The following is a 24,215-nucleotide window of genomic DNA, read 5'->3' on the forward strand; positions in this document are numbered from 1 at the left end:
GGATCTGGACTCTGAACTTTTTCCTGATGAGGGTTATTAGAAGTTTGTTTTGTTGAGGTAATATCCATGGAACATTCACCATTGTGAAGTACACAGTTTGGTGGTTTTTAGTATATTCATAGAGTTGTTTGTGCAACTAGCACCCATGTCTGTTTTCAGAACGTTAGCAATCATTCCCCCCCCCCCCTCCCAGCCTGTGGCAAATCTGTGCAGGCAGAATGTAGCTTGGTGGTTGCCACAGGCTGGGGGGAGGGGGAGTTCACCTTGTAGCATGTATCAATATCTCATTCCTTTTTATGGCTAGATAATATTTTATTGTCCAGATCAACTTTTGTTCATAAGTTGGTGGACATTTGGCTAGATTCTCCTTTTTTCTATTATGGACAATGTTACTATTCGTGTACAAGTTTCTGTGTGAACACGTGTTCTCAATTCTTGTGGGTGTATACCTAGGCGTGGCATTGCCCGGTCATGTGGTAACTCCATATTTTTAACTTTTTGAGGAGCTGCCAGACTGTTTTTCCAAGTCACTGGAGATTTTGAAGACAGAGCAAAACAGACTTAGATTCTATTCTAACATCATCATCTTTAGGACAGTGTTTTCTTTTGAGGCGAAGGTATTTCTGCTTCCGATGCCAGGTTTTCCTAGTTCAGGGGATCACAGCCCACAGCGGTGAAACCTGTTGGTTCTTTCAAATTCTCTCGGCAGGATTGCTGGGACCCTGCACCCAACTCCACAGGACGGGGCGGAAGCAGGGGAGTTCAGGGTATCTATCCCCTAGCCCTTTCTGATATATTGTAGGGAATGAATTTCTCTCTCTCTCTCTTTTTTAAGAGAGCCCCTGATTAAACGATAGGCTGTTATTAGGGAGTTTATCGTACTTCTAAACTACACTTGGGTTCCCTGTAATTTGTTATAATTAATGCGAGAGTTCAGGAGCAGCAAGCCCGGATCAGGCTGGGGCACGCTTCTCTCTTTCGCAGCACCTTGCTATCGCAGGTCCCTCTCCAGCAGTCGTCAAGGCCCGCGTGTGTTTATGTGCATTTAAACAAACACCATCCTTTTAAGGAAAGAATTGCAATCCTTTGACTCACTGAAACGTAAGGAGTCTCAGGGAGAAGCTGGGTGTCTCTGGCAAAATAGGGTATTGATCGGTGCATGTTGAAAACTCGTGTCTCGATGTGTTCGCGTGCATGCACGTGTTTGCGTTTTCCCACAGGCACGTGTATTGGCTGGTGGTGTGAGAAAGTCCAGAAGGGAAAAAAAAAACCCAAAACCTTCCCTTTTAAGGTGATCTTTGTCGAGTTACAGTTCTAGCCTTTTCGCTTTCTTCTCTCCCCTGTTGGGTTAGTTCAATGTTTGCAGAGTTGCAGGGGGGTTGGCTTGTCGTTTGCGTGACCAGGCGGTTTGTATTGCCTGTCAACATGAACGTTCATTAAATATAAAAGCTTGTAGATAGTGCAACGGCCAGCTACCAACCACCTTATTATACCTGAATAATCACAAACTGGGAATCTGCTCAGGGGCTTTGAGGAGAGAGGACGGAGGGAAGAAGGCGGCCGGGTTTATCTGGTTGCATGCCTGCCTGCGTACTGTTTATCTGCTCCTGGCAGCCAGAGAACAGGGTGGGCCGCCCTGTCCATTATCTGGATTTACAGCCCTGAACACCCTTTGGAATGGCTGGAATGTGCTGTTTCTCTCCTGTTGGTACCTCTGTCCATCTACAAGTTGAAATTATGCTCCGTTGCTGTCCTGTGCCCCCAAATCCTAGGACAGCGTGTCCTCAGTCCCCTCTTTTTCTGTCTTTTATATTAGAGAAGCGTGTACATTCTTCACCCCCCCCATCCCCTCTTCCCCCCCCCCCCCACACACACCCAATATAATATCAACCAGAAAGCAATGCGAGTGTTTGGGTACATACTGCACTGTCCTTGGGGAATCTAGCAATAGCCTTCTGATACTGCTGACTGTAGGAAGTTTTCTAGTGAGGGGCAGGCATTTAGTCTGACCCTTTAAGTGCCCTGGCTGGGTAGCTCAGTAGATTAGAGCATCATGCTGATATGCCAAGGTTTCGGGTTCGATCCCCAGTCAGGGTACATATAAGAACTAGCCACGGAAAGTATGAATGAGTGGAACAACAAATTTATGTTTCTGTCTCTTTTCTCTCTCTCTCTTATTCTCTCTCCCTCTCTCCCCCTTTCTCTCTCTCTAAAATCAGTCAATAAAAATAGTCTTATCCTTTTTTTTAATCTTTTATTTTTAAAATATATTTATATTGATTTCAGAGAGGAAGGGAGAGGGAGAGAGAGATAGAAACATCAATGATGAGAGAGAATCATTGATCGGCTGCCTTCTGCACACCCCACACTGGGGATCAAGCCCGCAACCCGGGCACGTGCTCTGACCAGGAAGCGAACCACCTCCTGGTTCACAGGTGGACGCTCAACCACTGAACCACGCTGGCCGAGCAGCCTCTCTTTCTAGATAGGAGCCTCCAATCAGAGACCCTGCTCTCTATATTTTATTTTGTCCTCTGTGTGTCTTATAAAGTTGCTAACACGTAGTTAGAATACAAAGCTCAGTCTTTTTTCCCTTCCTCTGCCTCTGAGAGGGGAGAGTGAAGTAATCCAGAGGCTGTTGCCTTGAGAAGAAACAGATCTGAATAATCCATGGGCCAGCTTATGGAACATGTCCTGTACTGGGTTTTTATAGAACAATTTCTCGTGCCAGTGTTTGCCTCAAAGGCTGTGGCTCAGATGACCTGATGGGGGAGGGAGGGCAGTTTGGGTATTCAAGTCCTTCCTTAGAAGCATTGGATCATAAAAATCACCAGGAAGTGATGCTTTTATTTATTTTTAATATATTTTTTAAAAATTGATTTTTAGAGAGAAAGGAAGACAGAGGGATAGAGAGATAGAAACACTGGGAAATTGAACCGGCGACCTCTTGGTTCCTGGGTGGATGCTCAACCACTGAGCCCACCCCGGCCGGGCGGTGGTGGTGTTTATATTTCCATGTTTACTTTTGGCCTTCAGTGACCCCGATGACTTGCCTGCGATGACTGGGATTCAGATGCCACTCTCATCGCCTGGGCAGTTGCCCTGCAGAGAAAGAGCTCCATGCTCTGGTCTGTCTGGCCCCGCTCTGGAGGCTGTGTTACCTTGGGCAAGTCATTCTTTCTCAACACAGTTCCTATCTCTAAAAGGGTTGGGCTTTTTGAAATCCTCCCTTTATTAAACAAGGGAGGCCAGCTCATGCTGCAACAATATATGATGCCCAGACCTCTGTTGTTTTCAAAGACAAAGGCTTGTTCCTTGCCCACCTCTGTGTGTGCTGTGCCCACTGCCTTCTTTCCACGGGACTCAAGCTAACGGAGCGGAGGTCCCTGTCTGGACACTGCAGGTCTCCAGGCGGGGGAAATGGAGATGGAAACCCAGTGCGCTCCACCAGATGGCTGGGCACGGGAGTGGCGTGTGTCACTCCCACCCCCATTTCCTGGACCCCAAAGCTAGTCAGAGTGAAGGAGGTAGGCAGGTGTGACCCTCTCAGAGGGAAGGCCCATAGAGAGCTGTAGCAAATATTTGGAACAGTACTCACCACCGCCCACCCTCCTGTCTCCACTGCCCTGTGATTGGTGCACAGGATGTTGGGTCCTTGGCTGGAAGCATGACCAGTATCAGATCTGAAGGCTTTCATATTTTCCTGCCTATTCGCTGTGTGAGGCACTTCCACTGAACGGGACTTGGAAGGAATATTTCGCTCGGGGGAGGGCTGTTTCCCGTATTATTGGGGGTTCGGTGCTCACACAGTCCAAACCTTTCAGGACACCACATGCAATTTCTCAGCCCGAGAAGTATTAACAGACCTGCAAGTAAACCGTGGTTGTGTAAGTACTTAGCTAAATTCCTCACGTGCGAATTAGAAAGAGAGACTGCAGATCCCAGCAGTACATCTGCAAACGTTGAGGGCGATGCGAGGGAGTGGAACTTGGAAGCCTTTTGATACCACTGTCACGTGGACGGAATGCTCTATTGACTTCACCTGAAGTTTAAAAATTGCCTTTTCAAAATCGTAGGGGGAGGAAGGAACACAGAAAAGACACTTAATTTCTTGATTGGATAGAAATGGTCCGGGTAGATGGGTCTTTGGAGACTGGTTCATAGAAACCGTCCAGTTCCAGTTGTAATGTCAGCACCAGCTGTCGAAGGCTTTTCTGTCTCACCCACAGAAACCTGCGTTCCCTCCAGAAATTAATCTCCTCTTTAGAGTCAGAACAAAACAAGAAACTTTGAAAGTAGAAATGTTGCCTTTATTCAGCAGGCATCACGGTGTCCCCCAATTCTTAGAGGGAAGGCAGAGTCCTAGCCTCAAACCCCCGCTTGGACCTCAGCAGTCAGATGACTTCCAGGTCTTTCAATAGGAACAAGTTTTCCTTGCGAACTTGAGTTTTAAAGAGGGTCCCTTTGGAAAGTTGGCAAATACTGACTTTCCTGGCACGAGGACCAGGTTTTTTTTTTTTCCCCCTCCACCCAGAGCTGTGACAGGGTGGAGTTTACTTCCATGAAATTGCATGTTTCCAAAATAGGATCCGCTCTTATATTTTACTGCTGTTAGAATGGAGCTGCTGATCAAAAGTAAGCAAAAGCCAAGCACGCTAGAAATAGAATTTCAGCTCATATTCTCTACTTTAGTCTGAATTACTATATTTGATCAAAGTACCTTTTTGAGCAAAAATGTGGCAGATGGTTTCCAAGGGGGTCCAAATTCCATTCTCACTTCTGCAATCTCCTGTAGTGATATTCCCAAGGTCGTGGGGTAATCGCACCGTATCATGAATGCTGCCCGGCTCCTCTCGTAGTCTGTAGTCTAGGCAACTTCCAGGAAAGGGTGCTGCACTCTTGAGCTCCTCGGCTTTGTATCCCACAACCTCCATCCAACCTACAGGACCAGGAGCGATCCTGGCGTTCCTTGCTAATGAGTAGGCGGCATTCACTGTTGCCTGGGATGGGATGGTTCTGTCACGGAACTTGCTTGTGCATTATAGAAGCGATCGTTGAAGAAGGAATTTGGGATCAGCAGGGTGAGAACACTAGATGTATTGTTTTGCTGGATCCGATGGGTTCATTAGTTGGTGGTCTGTTCCCAGCGGTATCAGCGGTATCAGCCGATCATTTTCATCTCCGAGGTGAAGCGTAAAAAGGCTCTAGCGATGGCAGATAATGCCAGGATAGCACCTTTTAAAATGTTTTACTTGTTGGTTCTTAAAAATCGAGCCCATAATAGGGCTCTAGAAGGAGAAAGGTGAGGGGCTTGGCCAGGAGATGATGCACATCCCTGTCTCAGACCTCTCCAGGATGTGCCCTGGCTTCTAGCCCGTGTATACACACAGGAAGTGCTTAGGGATATACGTGAGCGGATTTAGATGTGGACTGGCCGTAAAAGAGTCCTTCTGAGAGTGGATCCTGTAAAAGGATATGAATATTTTAGCTGAGAGATAGGATGGAAATAGGAAAATAAGATTGTGTTTCTATTACGTATTTTTAAAAAATACTTTTAAAACTGATTTTTAGAGAGAAAGAGAGAGGGAGAAATATCAATATGAGAGCATGATATGGATCAGACACCTCCTGCACATCCCCCCCTTCCCCAGCCCTCCACTGGGGATCAAGCTGCAACCCAGGCACGTGCCCTGACCAGGAATGGAACTGGCAACCCCTCAGTGCACAGGACAACACCCAACCAACTGAGCCACACCGGCCAGGGCTATGTGTTGAGTTTAACTAAAAAGGATTTTTAAAGGTGGTTCTTATGATTTGAGTATAGTTTTTTCCCACCAGAGACAGGCATGGTTGTCTTGTTCCTGACTTTCAAGAGGAAAGAAGCAGTAGAGATGACACTGCAGTGGGCGGGCAGCCTGGTTATTCCCTCCAACAGGCATTTGGTCACGATGTAAGGGTATCCACGTCAAGCTGGGCCAGCGATAATTAGCTCTCAATTCTGACTGCCCCTCTCCAAAGGCATTAGGGTTTGGGTCACTGCAGACTTGCGTTAACCAACGTGCCAACGGTAAGAAGAAGAGTTATGGTTACCAGGAACAGAAAGGTTGAAAGGTTTGCCAGGAAGTAATGCTGGAGGAGACTGACTGTTGTGGATGTGACTGTGTCTTAAGGGTATGGTCGAAGGAAGTGGGGTCCTGGAAAAAAAAAAAAGGTTTGGGGTGAGGAGATTTCTAAGTGTTTGGGTAATTCTGAGAGTGCAGTTTTACTGGCGAGGAAACAATGCCGGTATTCGCTGCTGAGAACAGTGGTCTGGCCTGAGGTCTGAGGTTGTGTATGGACACATTCTGTCCGTCTACAGTTGGCTGCTTTGAGGATGGACTTGGGGTTGGGAGGCTCAGTGTTGCATTCGATTCGATTTTTATGAGTCACAGACATGTCGGGCGAGCCTGGCTCCCAAGAGTTTTACCCCGTCCACTCGCAGAATTCCAAATATTTGGCCTCTTTGTGATCCACCCTACCCAAACTTTTGACTTCAAACAAATCGTGTGTTTCCAGAACCTTTTCAGGAAGCACACTGTGGAATGTGTTCTGGCAGCTGTGTGGCTGCGGGCGGCCAGGTGTGGAAGCACAGATTTCACTTGCGGTCTCTGTTGTGAGGAACTGGCCCTTATCAGTGGTTCGTGCTGCTGGCCCACAATGGGCAGGTTTGATGAGAAGGCTCTCAACCTCAGAATGAACGGGGTGTGGCACCTGCCGCATCAAACAAAGATACACAGGCAGGGGTCACTTCCCATCTTTCAGAGCACTGACCTCTGTTAGCATCACCTGCGTATCTTGCTGGGAACACAGGGTTTGATATCTAGAGACACCGATGTTACGGGAATATATTCCAAGTATGTGTTTTTTAAGGTTATTTGTTTCTCTGTTCCCACGAACCAGGTATCAGTATTACCTGCAAGTCAAAAAAGACGTGCTCGAGGGGCGATTGCGGTGCACGCTGGAACAGGTGATTCGGCTGGCCGGCTTAGCTGTGCAAGGTAAGAGATGGTGCTGACCGGCGTGTGAAATCCCACGATCTGTTTGGTTATGATGTCGCCGGCCTCTGGGAGGGAAAAGTGAAATTTACTTTACGATCCCTTAGGAATGCTCCCTTTTCATTTCGTGATAGCGTAAGTTAAAGATGCAGAGAAAGTGATTTTTGTGGCAGGATGGTGGCTCTCTCAGGGCTGTAGGCAAACGGCTACTGCTTGTATAATCTCAGTGTTTTTATGAAAGAATAGCAGCTTTCATCCTGCCTTTAATTAAAGCTGCATTTCAGGGTTTGTGGAACATTTTCTCAGAATCATTCCAGTGCCCAATGTGGTCATATTTTGTGGCTCAATGCGATGGCTGTGTGACTTCCACATCCGTTTCAAGTGTGAGAGCTTTAAACGGCATAGTCTAATGTATTCCTTTGCAGTTAAAGAGAGAAATTGAAAATGCACAGCTGTAATATGAAACTGCAAACGTGTATGGGACTAAATTTATCTTTCGACCTGTCCCACTTAAATTTATCAGAGAGCTATTTTTTCATCATCTCTAAGTTGTTACATATATTTTTTACGTATGTTTATATAACAGATGTTACATAATTTTCTTACATGTATTTCTGCTCATTATTGAGTAATAGCTTAATTATCTTGAGTCATATTAAATACAAGATACAGCCCTAGCCAGTTTGGCTCATTGGATAGAGCATCGGCCTGCGTACTGAAAGGTCCCGGTTCGATTCTGGTCAAGGGCATGTACCTCGGTTGCAGACTTCTCCCAGCCTGGGCCCTGGTTGGGGTGTGTGTAGGAGGCCACCAATCGATGTGTTTCTCCCACATCAATCGATATTTCTGTCTCTCTCTCTCTCTTCCACTCTCTCTAAAAATCAATGGAAAAATATCCTCAGGGTAAGGATTGAAAAAACCACCACCACAAGATAAAGATACAATTTTTGGAGAGAAATGTGTTTTCCTTTCAGTCATTTACTTTAAAATCATTTAACGTCCAAATGTAAGCCTGCCCATCCTGGCTGTGTGGGCTGTTATTTTAGAAGCTGTGAACGGGACTTCCCATCCCAGACTCTGAACTGCAGTTGAATCTTTTGGGCTCTGAAATGTCTACAGAGGCAGCCTTCCCTTGACCTCTTTCCTTCGGGGTGGTAGCAGGTTAGTGGTGTCTGTTGGCTGTACAGTTGTTAGCCTGTGGATGGAAGGACAGAGGGCATGCTGTATCCCATCTCTCCACTTAAAGACCAGAAAAGGAAGGAACAGTGCCCAGAACAGTGTAACAGAAAAATCAGTGGCTATAACAGGAAATCACGAAATAATGGAAAAAGACACCTTTCACAGGGAGGAGAGAGAGAAGGTCCAGTATGTGCCTCATCTTCACATTTGCTCTTTCTCCTTTTAAAAAGCTTTCCTTTCTGTTAATTTTCTCCCCTTTCTTTTCACCTCTCTTACTCTTTAATGTTGTTGTTAATCCTCACCTGAGGATATGTTTCCATTTATTTATTTATTTATTTATTTTATTTATTTATTTTAAAAAAATATATTTTATTGATTTTTTACAGAGAGGAAGGGAGAGAGATAGTTAGAAACATCGATCAGCTGCCTCCTGCACATCTCCTACTGGGGATGTGCCTGCAACCCAGGTACATGCCCTTGACCGGAATTGAACCTGGGACCTTTCAGTCTGCAGGCCGACGCTCTATCCACTGAGCCAAACCAGTTTTTTCCTCCATTGATTTTTTTAGAGAGAGTGGAAGGGAGGGGGAGAGACAGAGAGAGAGAAACATTGATGTGAGAGAGACACATTGATTGGCTACCTCCCACACATGCCCCAACCAAGGCCGGGGGTCAAGCCTCCAACCAAGGTATGTGCCCTTGACTGGAACCGAACCCAGGATCCTTCAATCCATGGGCTGATGCTCTGTCCACTGAGCCAAACCAGCTAGGGCCCCTCCTCTCACTCTTCAGTCACTGGGCTCATTGCGGGCATCCTGGGTTCGTGAAGGCCCTGGTGATAGCTTTTAGGCTGAAGGAAGTTGGTGAACCTTCTCCTTGGCTCCTCTTCCTTCTGATGAAAGCTGCTCTGGGTGTAATGTTTGTAAATCACTTTCCTGAGAGCCTGACTGGGCAGTTAGAAAGACACATCGGTAGAGATATGTCAGCATGAAATACGATCACTGATGGCCAAACGTGAACACAGGCAGAGCACGTGGTCTTTGCTCTTCCTGGAGGCCTCCCGTGGTTGTAATCAGTTACGTGTCAGGGCAGTGCTTCTCCTCTATGTCCTCCTTTCCCCCCATTGGCCCCTTCTAGCCTGCCCCCACCCCAGGCCTTCACCACACTGTTGTCTGTGTCCATGGGTTATGCACATACGCTCGCAAGTTCTGTGGTTGATCTCTTCCCACCCACCTGCCCCTCCTGGGCAGTGCCTCTCCGCCGGCCTTCTCTGTCTCTTGTTACCTTACAGTGACCTTACTTCTACCTGATGCTAAATCTTTTATGTGAAATTACATTTCATGCTGCTTTAATTCTTTTTTTCTTTTTTTGGAGAGTAAGTGGAATTAGAAGTAAGGGACTTATAGATTTATTCTTTTTTTAAATTTAGAATCATAGGATTCTAATTTTTATTAAAAGATCTTTATTGTTGAAAGTATTACATAGCCCCCTCTTTTCCCCTCATTGACCCCTTCTAGCCACCGCTGCCCGCCGCCCCAGGCCTTCGCCACACTACTGTCTGTGTCCATGGGTTATGTAGATATGCTTACAAGTTCTGTGAGCTCTTCCCTCCCACCCACCCCTTCTGGGCAGTGCTTCTCCCCTGACCTTCTGTGTGGATCCTGGCGTTCTCTGTCTCTTGTTACCTTGAAGTTACCTGCATCCATTAGTACCTGATGCTAAATCTTTTACATGAAGGAAAATTTCATGCTGCTTTCATTCTGTTTTGGTTTTTCTTGGAGAGTAGGTGGGACTAGAAGCGAGAGGTTTGTAGGTCTGTGATACAGGCGCGCTGTGTGCCTTTTGCCTGGGCTCAGACATAGCACCGTGAGATGAAAACAGAACAGAACAGAATTTTTGGCATCTTGCAGCCTGTGAAGATGCTTAGTAGGAGGTGTCAGGATTTGCAAGGGTGCTTGCCAAGGGTGATTTACGGTGGGAATTTCCAGCTGCAAATGTGTATGAGGAGCTAGAGATGGGCTTGGCTCTTCAGTTGCCCAAACGAACCCTGCGTTAGAAAGTCCCCTTGGCACATATTCTGACGGGCTGTGTTGATGCGTATTTAACTAGAAGATAAATATAGGTTTGGGTGTACGTTTTAAAATAGCTTAAGAACCACTTTCAAATTTTCCCATTCTTTCTAGAAAATCGCCAAGCAGTGCGCACATGCTGGCATTCGCAGTATTGCTGGGTAAACGTAGCAACAGTATCAAGCACATCTCGGCACCGTTTTTTTTCCATAATGGTGCAGAAATAGGATGATGCGGGAAGAATAAATGTGGTGATACGTGCATCCTGTTTTCTTCCATCTTTCATTTCATATAAAAAGTGAAATTATCCCTCTTCCCCCTTCTCTTCTTTTCAGCTGATTTTGGAGACTATAACCAGTTTGATTCTCAAGATTTCCTCAGAGAATATGTGCTATTTCCTATGGTAAGTGTAATGTCCTTTTTCGCAATTAATTTTCTACCTTCTTTAGATGTTTAATTCTTTCCTTTGGGAATCTCATGCTATTTGACACACACTCATTTCCTGGGGAGGAGAGTCCATGAATGTATGGAGTACGAACAAGGTTTATAAAACGATGAAAAAGGAAAGATGCCTCTTCCCACCTCCTCAAGGCACTTCTCTGCCCCCTCTTCCTGCCCCCGCCCCTCCCCCCCCCCTACACACACAGCCATCACCACTACCTGCCAGTGCCACCACTGCTACTGCCGATGCCATGGCCTCTGCCTTCCTGGACACATGGAACTTACTCCCAAACCAGATCGGTGTACGTGGGTCCCTCTGCCTGGAATGCTCTGCCCGATATTCCTGTGACTTGTCATTCGGGTCTTGATTGAAGCACCTCCTCCTTAGACAGGACTTTTTTGTGCCTGACCACCTGCGTGATGCACTTCAGCCACAAGCCACATCCTGCTAGATCACCTTTGGTGTGTGTACTTCAGAGATCTCAGTATCTGAATGGCTTCTCCCTCTCCCTCTTCTTCCATCCCTCGCCTCCCCTTCCTCCTCCCCCTCCCTTCCCCTTCCCCCCTCCTTCTCCCCCCTCTCCTTCCCCTCCCCCCCTCTCTCTTTCCATCCCTTTCCCTCTCCCTCTCCCTCTCCCTCCCCCTCTCCTTCCATCTCTCCCCCTCTCCTTCCATCCCCCTCCTCCTCCCCCTTCCCTCTCCTCTTCTTCCTCCTCCTCCTCCTCCCCTCCCTCCCTCTCTCTTTCCCCCTGTCTCTGTCTCCAGCTAGAATGTCAGCTCCATGGTCCTCAACCTGGAACCCTCTCTGTCTTGTCCACTGTCGTCTGGCCTTTGGCCTGTGCTCATACCAGCTCATTCAATGAGTTGTGAAATAAAATGTCTGTTCCTGGGTCACATTAGGGGAGGCTAGGTTTTCATCGCTGGGGAATTTTTGATGGTCTGTTTTTTGGAAGCTTTGGGGTAAATGAGAAGAGTTTTAAGGAGGCAGGATTAAGACCGCAGAAGAGCCCTGCTAGCGAGGGTCTCTGCCCAGCCCCACGTTGTGGCTCTGAGTGGAAATCATAATCAGTCAGCACTTACTGTTCGGATTCACTGTTTGGCCCAAAGCACTGACCTGGGTAACTAACCCCTGGGGATGAAGATATACAAGAAACAGTGCCTGTTCTCAGGCAGACAGAGCGGTTGAGTCAATCAGGAGTTTACAAAATCCAAAGGCAAAGTCAAGTGTATTGAAGTACATCAGGGTTTTATCTGGGGAGAGAGGGCTGCATGAGCTGCATCTTAAGGGACGGGCAGGATTGCAGAGAGGAGGGGAGCAAGGAATGGCCTAGACAGAGACAAGGAGCAGAGGCAGGTGGACCAGAGTCAGCTGGCCAGTCGGACTGTCACTCAGGGGTGCAGGAGGGGACCTGAAGGTGGCAGGTGAGACCGAAGCATCTGAGGAATGAGACCGTGTGGGCTCCATCCAGGGACTGCAGACCCCGAATTGGAGAGCTGCTGGTGTAGACCAGCGAGACCGTTTGTGGGAGCAGGTCAGATGAGAACCTGTTGTGTTCCTGGCAAGAGATAGGGATTAGGTGTGAGCAGTGAAGATAAAACCAAGAAAGTAAAGCAAGGGAGAGATTTTAGAAGTAAAACGGGGAGAACTTGGCTTCTCACCGGTTGTAGCATCGGGGAGAAAGTCGGGTGTCTGGTGACAGAGGTTTTAGGAGAAGTTAGGCTGCAGTTATCAGCCATAGTCAGGGCACGCGATGGGTTTAAATCACTGTAAGGCAGTCGTAGGCAGACGAGGCGAGGGCTCCATGAGGGACACAGAGTGGGAGAGGTGGCCCAGAGGGGGAAACGCAGCCATCCAGCCGGGGAATGTGGAGGCCCTGCCACGGGAGTGATGGCCGAGAGGGCTCCTGAAGGCCGGGGGGACCTGTCCCAGGATGTGATGCGATGTGATGGGCCAGGCTGGTTCTCCCAGGAAGGGTCGGCCCCCGTGCGAGCAGAGATGTAAAAGGGGGGTTTGCCTGCGCCCTGAGCCCTTGGGAGAGGAGGCCTGGGAGGGCAGGCTGGGTCCCAGGGAAGTGGCCTGAATGCCAGGCCCAGGTGTTGACCTAATTGAGCAGGCCACGGGGAGCCACGGCAGGTTGTAAACTTCCCGCTTGGTTCCACCAGAGCTTTCAAAGCGAAGAATGCATTCCTTTTGGTGGGGGAGGGCAGATGGGATGAATGGCTGTGTTTGATCTGAGAGAGTCACCGAATTTGTCAAATGGCATTTCTGCAGTGGAGAAAAGAACAAAGTTAAGTACACAAGGGCGCTCCACAGGTGTGCGGCTGTGTACGGGCATGCACGCGGCCATTTGTCATTGCTGCGGGCCCACCCCTCAGGGAGGCCGGGGCCCCGGCGGAGGCCGTTGAGTGAGCACAATAGCGGAGGGTACCTGTGGACGTGTCCTTCTTTCAAAGAAGGAAGCGGAGGTTCAATGGAGCCCTTTTTGATCTTCACTTAATCTTTATTTTATTCTCTTGCCTCATGCCTCTTACTAGCTTTCCAAAATTAGGATGGGGCTGCTCCTGCCGCTCAATGCCCAGATGCACACACACAGCTAAAGCTAAGCCATGTGGTGTCTTTGTGTTTCCACAGCGTAAAACTGGAAATGTGGAGCTTTGTTGCTTACCCTAGTCTGGAGCCAATTCAGTGGATGGCTAAACAGGAAACAGTAAATTGACCAGTTAACACATGAAAAATAAGAACTTCCCTTCTCTGGGGTTTCTCACGAGCATCTGCAGAGCTAAAGAATTTCCAGGAGATGGTCATGCTGCCATGCCTCAGCTCTGAAAATGCTGGGTTGTGGCACTTTCATCATTTGAGATAGTTTTGAGGGGTACCTTTTTGGGGTTAGCGTTTCATCGATGCAGAGTTATTAAGTTGGAGGCGATCTTTATGTAAGTGGTATATTAGAATCAGGGAGGTTTTCTGCCTAAACATCGCCCACAAACCCCCACCCCCAGTATTTGCAGGAGCCCCAGAGGGCCTCACCAGATCACACAGCCCAGGGCCCCTTCTGACGCCCCCCCTGGAGCCCAGAGGGGAGTAGTGTGCATCTGTGCCCTCCTCGGTGCTGGGAAGGGTGGAGGCAGCTGGCCCCATAGCTTGAGCCTCCCCAGGCCCCACCACTTGAGCCTCCCCAGACCCCACAAGCTCTAGAATCACTCACTGCCTGTCGGTGTCTCAGGAACCGATTGCCCTGGGCTCCCTGTCTGGGATTTACTCCTCCAGACTTCATCTCTCCATCGCAGACAAGGCGTCGCTGGTGAATGTTTAACAAGCCCTGTAAATGCTCCCTCCAGCGTTGGAGGGGAGCTGGGAAGAGATGTGAGTAATCGGCTCTAATCCCATGGGAGCTGGCTCACCACCCGTCCTAGGGGCCTGGGTTTCAGTAGGTCGGGACCCTCGCTGGGATACCAGCTGGTTGGCTGCTCAGCTGTTATCTTCCGGAGTTCCCTTGAGGCATGTTCGCTGTCCTGGCTTCTTTGGCTCCCAAGGGTCCATCAGGGAACCTCGGGATGAGCAGGTGGCTCTGACTTGGTTTGCTGCTGCTGGTGGTGGACAGAAAGGCCAGGCACAGTCCCTTCCCAGCTCAGCTTTTGATGGGATGATGGCCTGGACACTCACCTGCCTTGGTTAGAAACATGCAAATACTTAGAAAGCATCCTATATAATAAAACCCTAATATGCAAATAGACCGAAATGACTGGTCGCTGTGACATGCACTGACCACCAGGGCACAGATGCTCAACACAAGAGCTGCCCCCTGGTGGTCAGTGCGCTCCCATAGGGCCCGCTGCTCCTAGTGCTGCCACGGAGGTGGGAGAGGCTCCTGCCTCGCTGCTGCGCTCCGAAGTCCCGGAGTGCGAGAGGGTGCAGGCCAGGCTGAGGGACTCCCCCGCCCCCGCCCCCCTGCCTCCAATGCATGAATGTCATGCACCAGGCTTCTAGTTTTTAATCAAAGTGAGTCTGGTAGGGAAGAAGAACATTAATGAAAAAGAGCGATTCCTGGATTCTACAGCGTTTACGTGGCAACCCTAAATGTGCCTTAAAATAGTCTGAGTTATAATAGAGAGAACGTTAGAAAAGTAATCAGGAACCCCCAGCCCTGAAAACTACAACTTTGAGTGGGAAGCAGTAGAGGGGAGACGGGGGAAGGGAGGCGATTGAGGACGTCTGGAGACGCTGGAAGCCGGATGCTAAATGACCTTTGCTGCCGTCTGTTTTCATAGGATCTGGCCCTGGAAGAGGCTGTTCTGGAGGAGCTGACACAGAAGGTGGCCCAAGAGCACAAAGCCCACAGGTAAGGCAGGAGGCTGCCGGCCGGGCCCAGTGCCAGCCGCTGGCCTGTCCACGCCAGGAGGCTTTTGGCCCCTACCCCACCCCTGGCCTGAGTCCACAAGTTTTATGTCTTCCAGCCCGAGTCAGCTCTGCTCCCAGAGGTGTGTGTAGACTGGGCTACTTGTCCCCCCTCCCTCTCTTCCCCCCTCCCTCTCTCTTCCTCCCCCCCTCTCTCTTCCTCCCCCCCCTCTCTTCCCCCCTCCCTCTCTCTTCCCCCCTCCCTCTCTTCTTCCCCCCTCCCTCTCTCTTCCCCCCTCCCTCTCTTCTTCCCCCCTCCCTCTCTCTTCCCCCCTCCCTCTCTTCTTCCCCCCTCCCTCTCTCTTCCCCCCTCCCTCTCTTCTTCCCCCCTCCCTCTCTCTTCCCCCCTCCCTCTCTCTTCCCCCCTCCCTCTCTTCTTCCCCCCTCCCTCTCTCTTCCTCCCTCCCTCTCTTCTTCCCCCCTCCCTCTCTCTTCCTCCCTCCCTCTCTTCCTCCCCCCTCCTTCTCTCTTCCCCCCTCCCTCTCTTCTTCCCCCCTCCCTCTCTTCTTCCCCCCTCCCTCTCTCTTCCTCCCTCCCTCTCTTCCTCCCCCCTCTCTCTTCCTCCCCCCTCCCTCTCTTCCCCCCTCCCTCTCTTCCCCCCTCCCTCTCTTCCCCCCTCCCTCTCTTCCCCCCTCCCTCTCTTCCCCCCTCCCTCCCCTTTGTTTTCTTATCTCTTTCTCCTTTTTTTCAAAAAATATATTTGATTTCAGAAAGTAAGGGAGAGGGAGAGAGAGATAGAAACATCGACGATGAGAGGGAATCATTGATCCGCTGCCTCCTGCACGCTCCTACTGAGGCCAGGCATGTGCTCTAACAGGGAATAGAACCAGTGAACTCCTGGTTCACAGGTCGATGCTCAGCCACTGAGCCCCCCGGGCTCCCCGCCCCCCTCCCCCCCGTCCCCCCCCGTTTGCTTCCATGCCAGTTAGCCTGCATAGATGTGGAGTTGGTGGCCTGGAGAGTTCCTCTCTGGAGCCTTCCTAAAAACAAACAAAAAGCAAACCTGTTGCCCGGCCTGGGAAGCCTGGTGCTGGCCTGTACTGGGAGTGAAGACGGAAGAGAGCTCCTTTGGGTGGGAAAGTCAACATCACAGGGGAGAGGAGGGCGCCTTTAAAGTGAGGAGGTCCTGAGCGCTTGGGGCGCTTTGGGAACGATGGAAACCGTGTCCTTCTCTCCGACCTCAGAGGACCCAGGCAGGGGTTCTAGGGTCTCCCCTCTTGGCCGCTTGGCTCCCAAAATGCCATCCTCACAAACTTTTTTTAAAAAAAATACCTTTATTGATTTCAGAGAGGAAGGGAGAGGGAAAGAGAGATAGAAATATCAACAATGGGAGAGAATCATTGATTAGCTGCCTTCTGCATATCCCCCACTGGGGATAAAGCCCGCAACCCAGGCATGCGCCCTTGGCTGGAATCCAACCTGGGACCCTTCATTCTGCAGGCTGATGCTCTATCCACTGAGCCAAACCAGCCAGGGCCTCATAAACTTTTTATTGTTTTTTTCCTTTTTCCTTTTTAATAGCTGTAATTTTTTCCCCCCAGGTGGGAGAAAAGCTTTTTTTGAAGCAAGCAGCATTATTCTTAGGGATGTCTGGAATAGTGATTTAGGCTTTACAGGGGCTGCGGCTCTTCACTGAATACTTCACCTTCCTCTTACTAGTCCCTGGTGAATACAGGCTCCTGGGGACTATGTTAATGCATCACGTAATGCACCTGCCCTCACGGTTGGGTGGGTGGTGATTGCTCTTCCCAGAACTGCAGCTAAACCCCAGCTCTGGAATGTGCCACGGGGAGGGCAGGATCTCCCTTAACCGTTTCCTCCTTCTGTGCCTCTTGACCGCAGTGGAATCCTGCCCGCTGAGGCTGAGCTTCTGTACATCAACGAAGTGGAGCGCCTGGATGGATTCGGACAGGAAATCTTCCCCGTGAAGGTAGCGTCCGCTGGCCTGGCCGTGCGTCAGCCTTCTGAGAAGGGCACAGGCATTTGGGAAACCGGTGTTGATAGTAGCAGGCAGCACGGCCTGGCTTTCTCTTTGCCACGTGGCATTAGTTGGCAAGTCCCGTTTACGTTACTAAAGCGGATTTTTTTTTTTTTTTTTTTTTTTTGTAACTGAGAGGTTTTGATTGTATGGGTTTCAGGAGAAGAATATCTCATTTATATGCTATGAGTGAGTACCAAACACCAGCCCATCCTGCACAGCGAAGGGGGCAAGGCCCATATCCAGTCTTACCCGGGGACAAGGAGCTAAGATCGCATTGTGCCTTAATAAAGACCCTCCCCCCCAGGTCTCTTCCCCATCCGTATTCCCTCTCCTCTTCTTTAAGCTGATACCCATGGTTTCGGGCATCCTTCATGCACCCATGCTTTCTCTCTCCTGTCCGAGAGAGCCTCCATTGTGGGTGTCCAGTCCCCCTGGTGTTCTCTGGAAACTGTGCACAGGAAACTGTGACAGCATGTCACCTCCTTTTCAAAAAAAAATCTACCTCCTGAAGTGGGTGTGGTTGCGGGGGGGGGGGGAGGGGGGCGCAGGGGGAGGTCATGGTGCACAGGGCGTTTAGACAGCTGAGCCCATAAGCCAAACTCGTTTTCCTCTCTCCTGACCAGCTTTGCAAAAGATGGCGTTTTTGTATCAGAAACCTAAAGCAACTGGCACGTGTCAGCAGTTTGGGAGCCGCCTGCCATTTCGGCATAAACATTTCGCTCCAGGCTGGCTCCGCTGGCTGTTTTATAAGTGTTCCGTCCCCCCTCTGCTGCGCGTTCGCAATTTGCCGTAATGAGAACGGCCCGTGTGCATCAAGTAGAGTGGAGCGGGGTGGCCGCAGCTTGTGGAAAGGGCTAAATGGCTCCTTTTCAGATGTGTTTAATTTTCTTTTGCTTCTCTCATGGCCGCCCTTCGTGGGGCTGGAAACCATTTTCCTTGCCATAATGCCTTAGACGCCATCTGCATCCCACTTACATTTCAGCAGCCCATCTATAGTCAGGATGCTCTGGGTCACGGAAATAGAGTAAGCTGTTCTCCACTTCCAGAAAACGGACTTCCAGTCCCTGGGAGTCGGGGGTTTTGTCGTGGTCACTTGCCTGTTTTGTTTTCAGTGCTGCTGAATTGTGGGAGGGAGGGGCAGTGGAGATAGTGTGTGGAATCCACTGTGCTTGGCTCTGATGCACTTTCTAGTACGTTCCTTAGTGAGCGAAGCCCAAGGGGACACCATACCTTACCCTGAGCGGGCAGACAGGCATTGCTGACTCACTGTCCGTGGGCGTCAACAAGCTGGGCTTCTTTTTCCTCTTTCCTTTCCCCCCACATTTCTGTGCATGACTAAGGGGACCACCTACACACCACAGGATTCCTGGCAGCCCGCGGAGGAGGGGCGGGTCAGCGGTACCAGTGGGGGCAGGGACGTGGTCAGCGCTGAGACTGGGCAAGCAGACAGGACAGAACACAGGGACAGACTGTGGGGAGGCAGTCCCTGCGGGTTCGTGCAGGTCCCATTGACCAAGGAAAGTATAAAACCCTGTGATGGCGTCCAAGGGGAGGACATTTCCGTTTAGCGAGGACTTTTCCATGAGTGGCTCCTTAAAGATGCTCGAGGCTGGAGGAGAATGAGTCCGGCTCCCAGCAGGTCTGCTCTGCCCGCCTCTCCACAGACACAGGTGTGGCGGCTGCCTCAGTAGCTCCTGTACAGTCAGAGCACGTGGGCATGGGGAGGGTGCTCTGGAGTGAGTCAGAGTCTGGAGCCTTGGTCCTTGGCGAAGTTCAAGGTCGAGCCCTGCGGTTCTGCCCAGTGCAGTGCCTCAGGCGTCCATTCTGAGCTTTTCCCATCCTGTCATCTGCTCTTCTGGGTCCCTGTCCCCGCCAGGCCCTGGCCCATCTGCTGGCAGAGTGCCCGGGGCAGCTTTCCCCAGGGTTTTCCTTTCTCCTCCCGTCTCCACGTCACCTGCCTTCTTCTCCCACGTGTTTTCCTGTCGTATAGCTTCCCTCCTCATTTCTCACACTGACAAGGCCCCCTTTTCCCTCCCAGTTCTTTCTCTCCCGACTCTTTCTGCTTTGGCCGCCAGCAGGGTCTCACCTTTCTCCATCCCGGTTCGAAGACTCCTATTCAGTGTTAGCTTTGGGAGGTGGGTTGAGAAGAGATCACTGGGAAGGGACACGGGGCCAAGCAGATTATATGCAGTGAAGCCACAGTCCACGTGCCTCTTCCATGTTCACAAAGCTCTCAACCAGCGTTTAGCATCCCACGCTGGACTGTGAATAGATGGTGAAGCATCACCCTACATGATGCCCTAATAGGAACCCCAGTGGCCAAAATGGTGAGAGCAAAGCCTAGAAGACAGAGATTCTGTAGGACAAAGAACCCCCTGACCAAAATACCATCCTGTCAATCTCTCTCTCTCTCTCTCTCTCTCTCTCTCTCTCTCTCTCTCTCTCTCTCTCACACACACACACACACACACACACGTACTACCTCTTTATAGGGATAGATTGCTTTTAAAAAGAAAATAAAACATCTGTCAGAAATTAAAAATGTGATATCGGAAATGGAAACTGTAATAGGTTAGAAGATAAAATTCCGAAAATCTCACCAAAAAACAAAGCAATGGGACGTGGGAGGCAGAAGATAAACTTAGAGGGCCAGCGCAGGATGTCCAACATCTGAATAAGAGGAGTTCTACAGGGAGTAAACGGGGACCATGAAGTAGTAATTCGAGAAAACTTCCCAGAACTGATAAATGTGAGGTTCTGAAGGAAAAAGCCAAGCTTAGTGGGTTCATATAAAATACACACTAGGGCGTTAGTTGATGTAAGTTGGTGTCTCCAAGGGAGAGGAAACTGTGGGTCCATCCGGGCCTGCTGTTGGCTTCTTTTAAACAAGCTCTAAAGAATATTCAGTTCTTCCAATTATGTGCATATATAATCGCATGTATGTAACGTGCATATATAATCAAGCTATGTGCATGTACAATTTTAGTTTAGAAAACAGAAACCAGGGTAAACATCGATATTCATAGATGTTCGCAAAAGAGAACATCTGAACTGCCAACAAATCTGAGGAAAACCCTAAAATTATTTTAAACAGGAAAGGTGTGGTGACGGATTGAGAAAAATGTATACCTTGTACGTTAGGATGTGCAGTGGGGCGCATCCCTTCAGGATCTAGTTGCCTGATTGCCATGATGCTGCTGCGACTCATTTGATTTATGGGCGAGAAACGGGGCGTGGTCCCCACGGGTGGCTGAGGCCCAGGGCTGAGTGCTGCTGGACTGCTGGCATCTGTTTCATCACCTCTATCTTTCCTTGATCTCCTACAGGACAATCATGGAAACAGTGTGCACCTGGGCATTTTCTTTATGGGGATTTTCGTGAGAAACAGAATTGGAAGACAAGCAGTAATACACAGGTAGTCTTATTTGCTTTCTCCCCCTCTCCCCCCCTCGTCTTTTATTTCATTGAGGAACTAGACAAAAACCCACTACATAGAAAAGTTATTCAAATGATTGGATCCCACTGTTGATCAGTGCTGAGCTCTTCCCAACTCAGTTGAGATCCGCCCTCTGTGGGATTTAAGTGGTGATGGGGAATCTTATCTCACTTTTCCTGGAGGCCTGTTTGGGAGTGGGGGGGATGGGGCGGGGGAGGCCTTCTTCCCACCTGACCCAGGAAGTGCATTATTGAGCCCCACTGACCCAGGAGAATGGGAACTAAATTTTAAGAGTCTGTTTGGAGACAGGCTCTCCAGTTATCTCTTGCTGGTTCCCTTTGCTGGAATCTCCATGACCAGTCATTCCGTTCAGACTGACTGCGTCCCCTTGTCCTAACCACAGGTGCTAGAAGAGCGCTAACTAGTTTCTAGATTCACAAAAGAGGGTTAGTTATGAAGGTGTGTTTTGAAAAAGCACCCGATTTGTTACAAATTAAAGGACGTTGGGACTTTTTACTGTTTTGACCCTTTAACTCTCTTTCCCATGTAACATGCGCAGAACTAATATAGGGGTATGTCCGAGTGTCCCCTCAATGACATGCCAGTGAGCTTGCTTTGTATCCATAGATCCCATGTGAGTCAACAATCTGAAACAATCGCATGCTCGCTTTTATTTACAAGGGAGGACATGTGGCCTGTCATTTTTTGGAAGAACAGCTTTCGTGTGTGTGCCTCTGGCGGGCATAGCTGTGCACTAGGGTAGAGGGAGGATCCAAGAAGGTCTTGGAGGGAAACACATAGAGAATAAATATTCTGTGGAAGCCCTGGAGGTTAGCCTGGGCCAGCCACCTGCTCTCTGGGTCAGCGGTTGCCGCAGGTCATTTTGAGACACTTTTCCTACCAAAGGCTCCCTAACAGGCTTTTTTGTCCCCCTAGGTCTCCACTCTGCCATTACTGTTGTCCTTTATTTTCTCTTGCTCTTTGATTAGAGACATCATTGAAGCATGAGTACGGAGAGAGATCTGTGGGGCTACTGAGTATATTTGATTTTTGGATATACTTAGTCAACCCCATACACAGACAAGAAATTATAAATTAATTGAGTAAAATACAGAAATATGTGCAGAGTTGTACCTATAACATTTGACACATATCTGAAGCTATCCAGGTATTTGTTCCCACACAGTTCTCCGTAGCACGAGAGAATAAAGACTCTATTGAACTGGAAACTTTCCAATACTCGCTGAGTGCTCACTTAAAGATAGTGGTGCTGAGTTCTGCATAGCTAAATCAATGCTTTATTTTTATTTTTTTCCCTTGAGCCTGGAGACGTAGACAAGTCTTGCCTTATAGCTAGTGAGGTTAAATAGAAGAAAAATAGCAATTTGAAAGTTGGCTGATCACAAGCCACACACAGGATGTGTTCAGTCTCCTTGGGAACTGCTTCCAGACCGCTTCCTTTAGTATTTATCATGACACTCCTCACAAGGTGGGGATTTATTTCTGCGATAATGCCACGCGAATCAGGCCATAGGTGAAGTCCTGTGGTGGAGGGAGGAGTGGATTCGGAGTTTTGGCAGTGGACTTGAAGGAATGGAGCCAGAGGAAACCAAATACTCTCTTCTCTAGAAACCGTCACTGAGAAGCATATAGCTTTGTGTCCAGATAGATGTGATCTGATGGGATTGTAGGTTGGCAGACAGCCACGCTGAGCACCTGGAGCCCGTATGGCCCCAGCAGATGTACATAAACACAGTTGGTACTGGTGTCAGGGAAAGGTGATTGGAGGAACATCTGGAAGCCCCAGGTATAGAAGTCACCCATCCCTGGTGAGCAGAGTGAGTGTGGCTAAGTCATGTACTCACATGCGTCTAAATTGCCTCATCACCAAACTAGAAGCAATAATAGCTGCCTTGTCTACTGTAGAGAGTTGATCAAGGAACTGTACTCTGTACAGATGGGAGGCAATATTACGTTCAATGCTTTCAGCAAACATTGAGCGCCTGCTGGGTGCCAGGTATGCGGCTCCGTGCTTGGAATACAGAGATGCGGAAAGCAGAATCTACCCGGGGCATGGAGCTTATGGCCTAGTTTGGTTTCATCAGGGAGCTATTCACAGAAGTAAGCAGTCATGATGCAACGTGGTAACCGGGAGAGGGCGACACCAGGCTCTTTCCTAGCATGTGGGTGGTTGGGGATGAGGAAGGGCTGCCTAGAGAAGGCGACTCCTGAGCTGAGTTACATGGATCATCCAGGCAGAGGGGGAAGTGTGACGAGGAAAAGTCAGTGGGCAGGAGTTATAGGTTGGGGCACAGGGTGAAGGGTAGGCAGTAGTGAGAGCCGGTTAGAAATGGGCTTCAAGTAGAATGGGAAGCAGTAGCTTACCTCCCCTTGTCTGGTGGTTATTTCTGTGTATCACCCTTTAGATAAGGTCTTCATGAGGAAAGAGAAGGAGTGTGTGTGTGTAGTTCACAAAAATGTAGGCACATTACATACTCGCCTCCAGGCATGTTTCCTAGGTGATGTGTCAGTAATGTACATGACAGCACAGAATCCACGTCGATTCTTCGCCTAGATTCAGGGAACATTGGACTTTCCAATAATGTGTTCATCATTTAAAGCCAGGATCACGGGAGATCCTTTGTCGGTTTGGAACTGGGACTAACAAGGCAGCAGAAGTCCCTTGCAAATGTCCCCCCTACTAGACAACAGTATCTAGCTATTGTTTGCATAGGAGTTTTTAGCTATTTCAATAGATTCGGGTTGCACTTTCTATACTCTCAGCCTTGAGAGAAGGCACATTTTGCTTTTGAAAATATAGCTACGTCATCATTTATAAAATCAGCCAGGGACCCGCCTGTGAGGATTCATCAATGCATGGACTGTCTTGGGGGCCAACACGGTTGCCTTTGTTTGGCGCAGGTGGAACGACATGGGGAATATCACTCATAACAAGTCGACCATTCTGGTGGAGCTCATCAACAAGGAAGAGACTGTGCTCTTCCACACGGTAAGCAAGGCGCACGCAGGCAGGGTCCGGCCGGCCGGCAGCTCGCCCCTTCACTTCTCAACTCTCAGTGTCCTTCCTTGCTCTCCGTACCTGGAGCGAATACATATTCTATGGAACCGAAACTCCCAGCCCTGGGCCCAGTGCTGTCATTCCTCACTCCAGGATAATGGCAGTGATTTCACATTCAAAACGCCTGCTTTCGAAGAGGAGGTTTGACTCTCGGATTGGGGTTCCTCCTGTGTGATGGATCGCATTGTCTGTCTGGCAGGCCAGGTTCCTCAGCACTCTAGTTACAGCCCTCATCAGGCAACCTCTGATTCTGTTGCCTGGCATTTTCTTTTGCTGGCTGACCTGGGTTTTCTTTCCCAGCCTCGCCCAATCTTGTCTGAAGTCAGCTGAGCGATGGCCCTTCCGTTGAGGGCCTCCTCCAGAGCCAATGCTGTGCAGCTCCCCACCTCTCATTTAATGATGCTTGGTGCTCATTCCACACTCTGCCTCCAGTCATTTTTATTTTTATTTATTTTTTAAAATATATTTTTATTGATTTCAGAGAGGAAGGGAGAGGGAGTGAGAGATGGAAACATCAATGTTGAGAAAGAATCATCGATTGGCTGCCTCCTGCACGCCCCCTTTTGGAGACTGAGCCCACAACCCGGGCATATGCCCTTG

General features: G+C 49.3%; 1 protein-coding gene across 1 annotated transcript in view; it reads left to right on the forward strand.

Annotated features, from left to right (window-relative positions):
• Positions 1-24,215, forward strand: part of PTPN14 (protein tyrosine phosphatase non-receptor type 14) — a gene marked incomplete at its 5' end in the record, with an annotated part of 93,943 nt that overhangs the window by 35,089 nt on the left and 34,639 nt on the right. The window contains 7 exons of the mRNA XM_081112672.1: positions 6,940-7,037; positions 10,618-10,685; positions 13,992-14,087; positions 14,993-15,063; positions 16,962-17,049; positions 20,427-20,515; positions 23,459-23,546. Coding sequence (XP_080968798.1) covers positions 6,940-7,037; positions 10,618-10,685; positions 13,992-14,087; positions 14,993-15,063; positions 16,962-17,049; positions 20,427-20,515; positions 23,459-23,546 — 598 coding nt within the window. The remainder of the gene's footprint in view (positions 1-6,939; positions 7,038-10,617; positions 10,686-13,991; positions 14,088-14,992; positions 15,064-16,961; positions 17,050-20,426; positions 20,516-23,458; positions 23,547-24,215) is intronic.

The sequence above is a fragment of the Myotis nattereri genome (assembly GCF_964212035.1).
Source record: "Myotis nattereri genome assembly, chromosome: 18".
In the NCBI taxonomy this organism is placed as follows: Eukaryota; Metazoa; Chordata; class Mammalia; order Chiroptera; family Vespertilionidae; genus Myotis; species Myotis nattereri.